General features: G+C 42.8%; 1 protein-coding gene across 1 annotated transcript; it reads right to left on the bottom strand.

Annotated features, from left to right (window-relative positions):
* Positions 1-9,470: 9,470 nt before the first annotated feature.
* LOC138666433 (oocyte zinc finger protein XlCOF22-like) lies at positions 9,471-10,363 on the bottom strand. Its single transcript, XM_069754654.1, has 4 exons — positions 10,355-10,363; positions 10,078-10,278; positions 9,920-10,005; positions 9,471-9,852 (listed from the first exon to the last, which is right to left on the bottom strand). Exons 1-4 carry the CDS (start codon positions 10,361-10,363, stop codon positions 9,471-9,473), a joined length of 678 nt encoding a protein of 225 aa, XP_069610755.1.
* Between the last annotated feature and the right edge of the window lie 2,200 nt (positions 10,364-12,563).

The following is a 12,563-nucleotide window of genomic DNA, read 5'->3' as shown; positions in this document are numbered from 1 at the left end:
GCCAATGCTCCATCTGTTTTTCAGTCTTTTATGCATGACATTTTCCGTGAGTATCTGGATAAATTCTTGATTGTTTACTTGGATGACATTTTGATCTTCTCAGATGATTGGAAGTCTCATGTGAAGCAAGTCAGAATGGTTTTCCAGGTACTGCGTGCTAATTCCTTGTTCGTGAAGGGATCAAAGTGTCTCTTCGGTGTGCAGAAAGTTTCATTTTTGGGGTTCATCTTTTCCCCTTCTACTATCGAGATGGATCCGGTTAAGGTTCAGGCCATCCAGGATTGGACTCAGCCGACATCTCTAAAAAGTCTGCAGAAATTCCTGGGCTTTGCTAATTTTTATCGTCGCTTCATCTGTAATTTTTCTAGCATTGCCAGACCATTGACCGATTTGACCAAGAAGGGTGCTGATTTGGTTAATTGGTCTTCTGCTGCCGTGGAAGCTTTTCAGGAGTTGAAGCGTCGTTTTTGCTGTGCCCCTGTGTTGTGTCAACCTGATGTTTCTCTTCCGTTCCAGGTCGAGGTTGATGCTTCTGAGATTGGTGCAGGGGCGGTTTTGTCACAGAGAGGTTCTGGTTGCTCAGTGTTCAAACCATGTGCTTTCTTTTCCAGGAAATTTTCTGCTGCTGAGCGTAATTATGATGTGGGCAACCGAGAGTTGCTGGCCATGAAGTGGGCATTCGAGGAGTGGCGTCATTGGCTTGAGGGTGCTAAGCATCGCGTGGTGGTTTTGACTGATCATAAGAACCTTACTTATCTTGAGTCTGCCAAGCGCTTGAATCCTAGACAGGCCCGTTGGTCGTTATTTTTTGCTCGTTTTGATTTTGTGATTTCATACCTTCCGGGCTCTAAAAATGTGAAGGCGGATGCTCTGTCTAGGAGTTTTGTGCCCGACTCTCCGGGGTTATCTGAGCCGGCGAGTATCCTCAAGGAAGGAGTCATTGTGTCTGCCATCTCCCCTGATTTGCGGAGAGTGTTGCAGAAATTTCAGGCTAATAAACCTGATCGTTGTCCGGCCGAGAAACTGTTCGTCCCTGATAGGTGGACTAGTAAAGTTATCTCTGAACTTCATTGTTCGGTGCTGGCCGGTCATCCAGGAATCTTTGGTACCAGGGAGTTGGTTGCTAGATCCTTCTGGTGGCCATCTCTGTCGCGGGATGTGCGTGCTTTTGTGCAGTCCTGTGGAATTTGTGCTAGGGCTAAGCCCTGCTGTTCACATGCCAGTGGGTTGCTTTTGCCCTTGCCGGTCCCGAAGAGGCCTTGGACACATATTTCGATGGATTTCATTTCTGACCTTCCCGTTTCTCAAAAAATGTCGGTCATTTGGGTGGTCTGTGATCGCTTTTCTAAAATGGTCCATCTGGTGCCTTTGGTTAAATTGCCTTCCTCCTCTGATTTGGTGCCTTTGTTCTTCCAGCATGTGGTTCATTTACATGGCATTCCTGAGAATATTGTTTCTGACAGAGGTTCCCAGTTTGTCTCGAGGTTCTGGCGAGCCTTTTGTGGTAGGATGGGCATTGACCTATCTTTCTCCTCGGCCTTCCATCCTCAGACTAATGGCCAGACCGAACGAACCAATCAGACCTTGGAAACATATCTGAGATGTTTTGTTTCCGCTGACCAGGATGATTGGGTGTCATTTTTGCCGTTGGCTGAGTTCGCCCTTAATAATCGGGCCAGCTCGGCTACCTTGGTCTCTCCATTTTTCTGCAATTCTGGGTTCCATCCTCGTTTCTCTTCAGGACAGGTTGAGTCTTCGGACTGTCCTGGTGTGGATTCTGTGGTGGACAGGTTGCAGCAGATCTGGACTCAGGTAGTGGACAATTTGACCTTGTCCCAGGAGAAGGCTCAGCTTTTCGCTAATCGCAGACGCCGTGTGGGACCCCGACTTCGTGTTGGGGATCTGGTTTGGTTATCTTCTCGTCATATTCCTATGAAGGTTTCCTCTCCTAAATTTAAACCTCGTTTTATTGGTCCGTATAGGATTTATGAGATTCTCAATCCGGTGTCTTTTCGTCTGATCCTCCCAGACTCCTTTTCCATACATAATGTATTCCATAGGTCGTTGTTGAGGAGATACGTGGCACCTATGGTTCCATCTGTGGAGCCTCCTGCCCCTGTTTTGGTGGAGGGGGAATTGGAGTATATTGTGGAGAAGATTTTGGATTCTCGTGTTTCTAGACGGAAACTCCAGTATCTGGTCAAATGGAAGGGTTATGCTCAGGAAGATAATTCCTGGGTTTTTGCCTCTGATGTCCATGCCCCAGATCTTGTTCATGCCTTTCATGTGGCTCATCCTGGTCGGCCTGGGGGTTCTGGTGAGGGTTCGGTGACCCCTCCTCAAGGGGGGGGTACTGTTGTGAATTCTGTGGCTGAATTCACTTCTGTGGTCACAAGTGGTATTGCAGTCTCTGGGCTTCCTCCCTCAGGTGTTTTGGTGAGCTCGTTGGCTGCCTTGCTATTTAGCTCCACCTGAGTCTGTCTTCCTTGCTCCTTGTCAATGTTCCAGTGTTGGATCTGAGCTACTGCATCTTTCCTTGGGCCTGCTGCTCTGCTAGATAAGTGCTTCTAGTTTGTTTTCTGTTTTTTCTGTCCAGCTTGCTATTAACTTTTGCTGGAAGCTCTGAGAAGCAAAGGGGTGCACCGCCGTGCTGTTAGTTCGGCACGGTGGGTCTTTTTGCCCCTTTGCGTGGTTTTCGTTTAGGGTTTTTTGTAGACTGCATAGTTCTCTTTGCTATCCTCGCTCTGTCTAGAATATCGGGCCTCACTTTGCTGAATCTATTTCATTCCTACGTTTGTCTTTTCATCTTGCTAACAGTCATTATATGTGGGGGGCTGCCTATTCCTTTGGGGTATTTCTCTGAGGTAAGTCAGGCTTGTATTTCTATCTTCAGGCTAGTCAGCTCCTCAGGCAGTGCCGAGTTGCATAGGTAGTGATAGGCGCAATCCACTGCTGCTTATAGTTGTGTGAGGATAGATCAGGTACTGCAGTCTACAGAGATTCCACGTCTCAGAGCTCGTCCTATTGTTTTTGGTTATTGCCAGATCTCTGTATGTGCGCTGATTACTGCACGCTGTGTTGCCTGATTGCCAGCCATAACAAGGAGGCCAGTCTAGCTTGATAGATAGGACAGGAAAGGATACTGTGCGGTCAGTATAAAAACTACAAAACAATCCACACAGAGTTTACAAAATCTCCACACCTGACTAAAGGTGTGGAGGGTAAATCTGCTTCCCAGAGCTTCCAGCTAACAGAAAAAATCCATACTGACAACTGGACAAAATATAGAATGCACCGAACAATAAGTCCACAACATGTGGACTGAAATGAGCAAAGCCAGAACTTATCTTTGCAGAACTGGTCAGGAAACCAGGAGAATCCAAGCAGAGATGTGAATCCAGCCAGGAACATTGACAAGTGGCACAGACTGAATAAAGAGCCAGACTTAAATAGCGGACAGTAAGTGGAGGCAGCTGATGACAGCTAACTCCAAGGAGCAGCCATACCACTAGAAACCACAAGATGGAGCCCAAGAGCAGAACTCACAAAAGTGCCACTTACAACCACCGGAGGGAGCCCAAGAGCGGAATTCACAACAGGTATCACTGTAATGTTGTTTCCAGATTTTTCATCTGACTTGCAGAAATAAAGAGCCTCATTTATATCGATCAGGAGATGCCTGAAGAGTTCCAATGTGATTTCTTCAATCGCGTACCCTGCCAGGCTGAGGTAGTAGATGGCGAGAGGATAATTTTCTTTCAGAATCTGGCGGAAGCAGACGAGTGAATTTCCAGAAGAGGGAGGCGCCAGAGGCAGAACTGACAGTGCAGGTCAATATGAAAAGTTTATTGTATTAACACTGAATTATCTGTTTCAGATAGAGGTTATCAACTTGAACCCCGCAGGTTACTGTTCAAAATGCTTGGCAATGGCTATGTTTATCTCTGTATGGGGTTATCAGAATGACCAATTGAAATACCTCTCTGAATTTGATATCTGACTATCGAAATAGCGTTTATACTTGTATGGGCTTGTTGAACTCTTCATATATTGGTTAACTAAACTATGTTTTACCTCCCCTGAGTTGGTTAGTTAGGAGGAAAGGAGGCAGTGTATATTGAAGGGGGTAAGACTCATGCTTAGATTATGTACCCCTATGTTAGTGCTTTCAGAAAAGGCTGATGGAGATTATCGAAGATCAAAAATGGGATGGTGGCGAGGTACACATTTCTGCAGGTGCCTGCGCCTCAATTCCTGGCCTGGGGACTTGGTTACCCTTTTGGGTTCAGCAAAAAACGGGTTGTCAGACCAATAATTCTGTAGTTGCCTCTGCAAAGAACTATGTAAGATATATACATTGAAACTATTATAGTTGTTATTAGTGGCTCGGATAGACAAGAATGCAAGAATTTCTATTTATGCCTATATTTAAGTTTTGGGAAGTATATGGGCATCCCCAGTTGTATTTCTATGGTCAATATTGGTCAATGGTTCTAGATCCAATTGTAATTTCAGTTGAATATGAGCATTGCACTTATACTTCATTGTCCAAGGGCAGTCTGCAAACGATAAATGTAACCACTCTTGAAGGGAATAGTATCCTATATCCAAATTTTATATGGAGTCTATATGGCTTCACTTAAACATCTTTCATGGAACAGTAAGGGGTTGGGAAACGCCAGGAAACGTTATATGGTATTCCCCAGATACGTAAATCACAGGCACAGATAATATGTCCTCAGGAAACCCACTTAACACCAGATACTATATCCAGAATGAACAAACCTTGCAAAAGCATGCCATGAACACTTCCTATTCTAGAGGGGTAGTCACTATGGTGCATAAGTCACTGACATAGTTGGTTCAAGGGGTCAAAAGAGACTTGGAAGGTAGATTTATTTTTATATACGCATTTGTAAATATTAAGGAGTACATAAGGCACCATATCTATAACCCACCACTATGTAAGGACTTGGACTGTATATCTGTTTCTGTTTGCTGTTTGCCCTCAGTTCAGTTACTTTTGCCCTTACCTAAGATGGAGTCATTGGCCTCACGGGGGCCATCTTGTTTCTTGTCAGATTTTCCTTGTTCCTGTCTGTGGTGTATTTAAGGGAGCTCTTTATATGTACTCATTGCTTGAGTATCTTCTTCCTGACTTGTGATCAAGCTGGAAGAACTGCTATCTTGCTGGTTTCTTCGTTACTTTGGGATACCCCATCTGTCTCCGGTTCTACATCTCTTCATTGCAAAGACTTGTTTTTCTGGATCTGCTCTGCACTCATCTCTGCCGCTGGACTGCTCCCTGCTAGGAGTCCTGGTCTGGTCTCCAGGCCTCTGGACCTGACATACTTGGACTTCCACGGTCTGTATACGTGTTTACTGCTTATCCAGCTCTGTCTGCTACTAACCTGCTGTGTCATAGCTGTTTACCTGCATATCATTATAAATATTCTTGAACTCTTAATCTATTGTCTCTCGGCCTCTTTTCTGACCCATGATACTGATCTCCACTGCACTTAGCACTAAGTTTATTACACACTAGCCAAAATGGATGTACTCCAACAGGCAGCGATTTTTGTATCACAGTACCCTGATGCCAAGATGTTATGTATGGGTGATTTTAATATGGCTTTCAGGGTACATTTGGATAGAATGAGCGTGGCAAATTTTAGGCCTGGTAATCAAGACCCCACGGCATTAAATGCTTTCATAACAGAGATGGGCTGGATTGATTTATGGAGGCAGCAACATCCACTTAAGAAAGAATTCTCCAGCCGCTTGATGTTTATCTAGGATAAAGCATATATTTGGGAATAATGCTGTATTTTCAGATCTGAGTAAAATGGAATATTCCCCTAAGGCAATGTTAGATCATGCTCCATCGGTGGTATGCCTTCAGCTAGGGGGCCCTACCAGACCTAAGAGATTCCGCATACATCCATTTTGGTTATCCCTTATAGGGGAACACGATAGAATAACAGATCAATTGGAGGTATTTATAGCAGATCATGGTGATTTCCCTGATAGATTGGTGGTGTGAGACACACTTAAAGCATATCTGAGAGGATGTGTCAGGTCCACGATTTCATATAATAAAAGTGAGTCCTCCACTGGGGAACAGAAGCTTGCCGAGGAATGTAAATCGCTAGAAGCTGAGTATATTAATAACCCCTCTGATAACTCTTTACATAATTGTCTCGGGAAAGGGAGGGAATACCTGATTCATTGACAGGAAAAAGCCCAGAGAATACTTTTTTTCTCTAAGCAGACTTATTTTGAATTAAGTAACCAATCGAGTAAATTTTTGACATACATAGTCCAACAAAATCAAATGTCCCCGTCAATTTTGGCCATTAATACAAGAGTGGGAACTCTGCTACTTCGATCAGATTGCAGGTAGATTTCAAGAATACTTTAGAGAGCTGTATAGCTCCCAATTAAAACATGCTGTAGAAGAAATTGATGAATATTTAAACCAAATAGAATTTCCCAAACTTTCTTGGGAAGATCAGGCGTTCTTGGAAACAGCTATCAGTTTTGAAGAAATTCGTGAAGCAGCTATGTCTCTCTCTAAAGGGAAAGCACTGGGGCCTGATGGCATGCCCATAGAATTATACAAAAGATATCTAGATCAGATAGGCCTGGTTCTCTTGCAGATTCTTTCTGAAGCACTTGCAAGGCACTCACTTCCTCAATCCTTCTACGATGCCACGTTAGTGGTAATTCCAAAGCCAGATAAACCAGCTGAAGAGTGTGGTTCTAATCGCCCCATGTCCTTAACACGGATTACAAAATACTTACAAAACTTATAGCTAACAGATTGAAAACAGTAATATTAAGCATTATACATGAGGATCAATCCAGCTTCATGCCAGGAAGGTCCACCTCCTCTAATATTAGAAGAGTGCAGGTTGTGACGCAGAAAGGTCATAAATATGGGGAACCCTGGGCGATAGCTTCTTTAGACATGGCAATAGCTTTCGATTCCTTGGAGTGGACATTTTTTGCAGTGTGTGCTTCTGAAATTTGGTTTCTCTGACAAATTTTGCAAGTGGATTAAATTACTTTACTGCATGCCAAAAGCTAATATCTTTGTAAATGGAATACTGTCGGAGTTCTTTGATCTAGGTAAAGGAACGAGACAAGGCTGCCCTCTGTCCCCGATGCTTTGCCCTAGCGATAGAGCCTATTGTGCTTAAGATTAGACAGGACCCATTGGTGGAGGGTATTAATATAAATTCCAGAATAGACAAAGTGGGATTATATGCAGATGACCTGGTACTTTTCCTAAATAGAGTGGAACAATCAGAGGAATTGACCTCATTAACTGTTTTGGAGAGTTGTCAGGTCTCAAAATGAATTGGAGCAAATCTGTGGTCATGCCATTTATAGATAACATAACTGAACCTGTGATGTTTGGACTACAAGTAGTACAGAAGTCCAAGTATTTAGGCATTATAATGAATCAAAACCCAATTAAAGACCTTAGGAACAATGTATTTCCCTTAGGTGATATGATGAAAAAAAGATTTGCAGTCTGGTCTCAGCCACCCCTATCTGTGGCATGCAGAATTGGTTTAATCAAGATTATAATTCTTCCAAAGTGTTTATATGTACTGAAACCTTCAATCAATTAAGGTCTCTAAAGGATGTTTTAGCAAATTGCATGGCATGATGGTGGCATTTATATGGGGTTCATCAAGGCCTAAATTAAGTATTGGATCCCTGCAGAAACCCAAAAATCTGGGTGGATATGCAGTACCTGACCTCTTTTTGTATTATCTAGCTGGTCAACGACGTTATTTAAAAACTTGGATAGTTGGTGACAAGCTAACTAGTGCAGAAGCTTATCTCATACACTTTTTGGGTGGACTTGCACCATGGGCAATATTAGAGGATTCCTACAGACCATCACACGGTTTATTATTTGCACATAGCTTGGCGATACAGGTGTGGCGAGAAAGTAAGCTTATTATGAAATTCATTGATCAAGTTGGAGAAACTCAAATGGGATAATCCCGAATTTCCACACCTCAAAAATCTACAAGACCCAAATTTCTGGAAGTAATACAGAATAACAACGCTTAATCAGATTTTTGAAAATGAAGTTTTATTATCATTTTAACAAATTCATATAAAGTTTGGGATCCCCCATAGTGATTTTTATAGATATTTGCAAATGAGACATGCCATAATGCACCAGTTTCCATATCCTAGGATGCAAAAATCAAGCTATCCTTTGATAGGAGTGCTATCAACTCAAGGAGCCACGGGCACAATATCCTCCCTATATACCTTTCTACTAAACTCCAGAATTGCCTCTACTCAACTTGCTGTAGAGAGTAAATGGCGGCAAATAATCCCCTTTATCACTGATCAGCGGAAAGATGCTCTAGAGACACATACGATGGTGTTGCCAGCCACAAATAATAAATTAATTCAACTATATATACTTCACCAATCCTACCTGACCCCGGGTAGACTACATAGATTTGGCAGACTGGTAATTGATGAATGTCATAGGTGCAGGGAGTCGGGAGCAGATTTCTGGCATCTTATTTGGAATTCTGGGATAGTACGAAGATACTGGAGTGAAGCAATAACTTCATTAGGACAGATATTTGGGATACCAATTGATTGTAGTCCAGAATTGTGTATCTTGGGAATTGTAGATGAAGAATAGTGGGTGCATTATGAAAGAATATTTATCCGGGAACTTCTATTTATGGCTAGGAAAGCAATAGCATTAAGGTTGATGGGGGGTGGGGGAACCTCCTATTATTAATCAGTGGGAAAAAATAGTGAATTATATAATACTATATGAGAATATATTATATAGATATAGAGGATGTCCCCAGAAATTCTATAAGATATGGGAGAGATAGTGTGATTCACCCTTAATGTACCTCTCCTAATGCCATGACTCCATCTATCTTACGACACGTACCCTGATGTATATGAAAGTAATGGTATATGTAGACTTAGGGAGTGTTTTTTTTTATTATGACCCAAATTGGTATGAGTTCTGAATTCTGATAAAGAACCTGTTAATTTGAGTGTGCAATGCTTTGTGATGGAAATTGTCTCAATAAGCTATGTTCCATTCTGTATGTTTATTTTTCTTTACTTGTTTACTCTATTATTGAGAGTGTGATGTTACATCCATGTTATTGTGGAAGGCGACTGTATGGATTATTCTGACCTTACACTGCACTGTTATGTGTTTCTAACCTTATCCTGCGGAATCTTTCAATAAAAAGAATTTAAAAAAAAGTTAAATTCTGTATAAAACATTTCCCACATTCTGAATGGAAAAGGCTTCTTCCCTGTGTGAGTTCGCTGGTGGATATCAAGATTTGCTTTGCGGCTAAAACATTTCCCATGTTCTGAACAGGAAAAAGGCTTCTCCTTGTGTGAGTTCTCTTATGTGTAGCAAGAGTAGATTTATCTACAAAACATTTCCCACTTTATAAACATGAAACGGGCTTCTCCCCTGTGCGAATTATCTGATGTATCTTAACACTTAATTTCTGTCTAAAACATTTCCCACATTCTGAACATGAAAAGGTCTTCACTCCTGTGTGTGTTCGCTGGTGACTAACAAGATGCGATTTCCATAAAAAACATTTCCCATATTCAGAACTAGAAAAAGGCTTCTCCCCGGGGGGAGTTTGCTGGTGACTAACAAGATTTAATTTGTGGTTAAAACATTTCCCACATTCTGAACACGAAAAAGGCTTCTCCCCAGTATGGGTTCGCTGGTGGCTAACAAGATCTGATTTCAGGTTAAAACAGTTCCCACATTCTGAATATGAAAAAGACTTCCCTCCTGTGTGAGTTTGCAATTGACTAACAAGGTTTGATTTCCATAAAAAAAACATTTCCCACATTCTGAGCGTGACTAACAAGATTTGACTTCTGGTTAAAACATTTCCCACATTCTGAACATGAAAAAGGCTTCTCCCCTGTGTGAGTTCTCTGGTGACTAACAAGATTGGATTTCTGGTTAAAACATTTTCCACATTACGAACATGAAAAAGGCTTCTCACCTGTGTGAGTTCACTGGTGACAAACAAGATTTGAGTTGCGTTTAAAACATTTCCCACATTCTGAACATGAAAAAGACTTCTCCCCTGTGTGAGTTATCTGATGTTTGGAAAGCCATAATTTCTGTCTAAAACATTTCCCACATTCTGAACATAAAAAAGGTTTCACCCCTGTGTGAGTTCGCTGATGACTAACAAGATCTGATTTGTGGTTAAACCACTTCCCACACTTAGAACAAGAAAATCTATTCTTTGCTGTGTTTTTTTTTTTTTACAATTAAGAAAAGACTTTTCTAGGGGAAAACTATTTTCATAGTCTGAATGAGGAAACAGCTTCTTTACATAAGGAGCTATTCGTTTTTAATGCTTATTTTGTGACTCTGATTTTGCTTAGCAGTCGGTAATGAATCACGTGAGAGTTTTGCTATGATGGGATGATGGTATATCATGGTAATGGAATTCACTTCAACTGTGTCCTGTGGGATCTCATGATCATCTGATTTAAAAATTGAAGATGTCAGCTGTCCCTCTGATCTCCTGGTACAATCATCTGCCAAGAATAAAACGAATTATTATTTTTGAAAAAAATATCCGTGATCTTTTTATTTTTTAACATTTCTACTTAAACAATTATTATACAAGTAGCAAGTTATGTGAAAATATTGAATTATTTACCAAGACAATGACAGTTCACAGTCTAATAGAAAACCTAATTGGATGAACAAGTGGAGCTGTGTACAACTGTTTGTTCATTCCGCCACCCAAACAAGGAATAAAAATCCAACAATGTTATGCAGGCAAAAATAATACCAAAAAAGTTTCTTCTCATCCCGCAAAACAAACATCCCCACACAGGTCCATCATCTGCCAATGGAAATATCTTAGTTACTTACAGGTAATGGGACTTTACAGAGCCCTTGACAACACTATCTGAGAGAGGGTGTCTGCCCATAAAGTACAGGAAACCTATTGAATAAAATGGTGGTACCTCTTATCAGTTGGATTTCAGAACATGAGAGGACCTCCAGATAGTTAATAACACAGCAATCACCAATCAACTGTAACAACTCTGCTGGCATCACGTCATGGCCTCACATCTCTCACACTATCTTACCCACTGCTCCAGGCCATGATGTGGTTTCTGTTTCATGCCAGCTCCATGTTCTGTGTCTCTGCTCTCTGCATGCCTCATGGCTATGTGTATAGGGGGCCGGCGCCTGAACTCTCTGGTTCTTATAGGAATCAGGTGCATCTGTCTAATCAGTTCCTGACCAATTATCAAGAGGCCTCCTGTATGTAGTGCAGCTCCACCCTGTGGTCTGGGCCTGTGCAATGTGTTAGCTCAGTTTGTTTCTTGCTTCTGAGTTTGCCAGGTCTTGCTCTGAGTTACTCCCTCTCTGGAGGCTTTTCTCTGTGCTATTGCCTTGATCTTGTAGTCCGCCCTCCAGGAGGCAGAATATCCTGGTCCCTGTGTCTTTGTCCCTGTGTCTTGTTCCATTGCCTTGTCTGTACTTTGTCTTTTCTCGGTCTCCTTGTCTGTGGCTTCCTTCCCTGCTGTGTCTTTCCTTGTGTTCTCAGTCTGCTTACACTCCGCACTCTTGCGGCTCTGCCTGCTCTGCATCTTGGTGGCTTTACCGCTGCTCCGCACTCCTGCGGTTCTGCTCCGTTCTACTCTGCTCCGCTCCCGTTGCTGCAGAAACCTCTTGCTGCAGTTCCTCTCTGCAATCCTTGCGGTTCCACTCTGCTTAGCTTCTGCAGTATCTCTTGCTGCAGCTTCTCTCCACATTCTTTGTGGCTCTGCTCAGCTTTTGTTGCTACACTATCTATTTTCCACTCCTATCTGCAGTCTTGCACTCCTATCCTGTGTGAACAGGTCCCAACCTGTTTCTTCATACCTCATTCGTTTCTGCTTGTTTCCTTTCCTGCACCCCCTGTGTGAACAGGTCCCTACCTGTTCCTTCATATTTCATATCTGTTCCTGCATCTCCAGTGTGAACAGGTCCCGACCTGTTCCTCCAAACTATATATCTGTACCTGCACCTCCAGTGTGAACAGGTCCCTACCTGTTCCTCCAAAATACATATCTGTACCTGCACCTCCAGTGTGAACAGGCCCCTACCTGTTCCTTCATATACTACATCAACCAGTCCTGTGTTCTCTGCCGTGCCTCCCAATCCTGTGTTCCTGCCAGTCCTGCCGTTCCTGCCCTGCCTTCCAGTCCTGTGTTCCTGCTGTCCTAGCCAGTCCTGTTTCCTGCCGTGTCTCTGCCAGCCCTGTGTTCTCTGCCGTGTCTCTGCCAGCTCTGTCTCAGCCGTGCCAGCCTACTCGTCTGAGTTCCAGCCATGCTCTTCTGCCAGTCCTGCCTAATGCCCGCACCAATCCTGGTGTTCCTGTCTCCCAAGAGGGATCAGCAGCCACAGCCAGACACCACCCTGGAGTAGCACCTGGCAGCTGCCTGCTGCACAAGCCTGACCTCACCATCAGAGGCTCCAGTGAAAACCCAGGCAGCTGTCA

Source organism: Ranitomeya imitator, chromosome 2, assembly GCF_032444005.1.
Source record: "Ranitomeya imitator isolate aRanImi1 chromosome 2, aRanImi1.pri, whole genome shotgun sequence".
NCBI lineage: Eukaryota > Metazoa > Chordata > Amphibia > Anura > Dendrobatidae > Ranitomeya > Ranitomeya imitator.
Note: the sequence above shows the minus strand (reverse complement) of the source record. Positions and strands in the feature narration are given on the sequence as shown.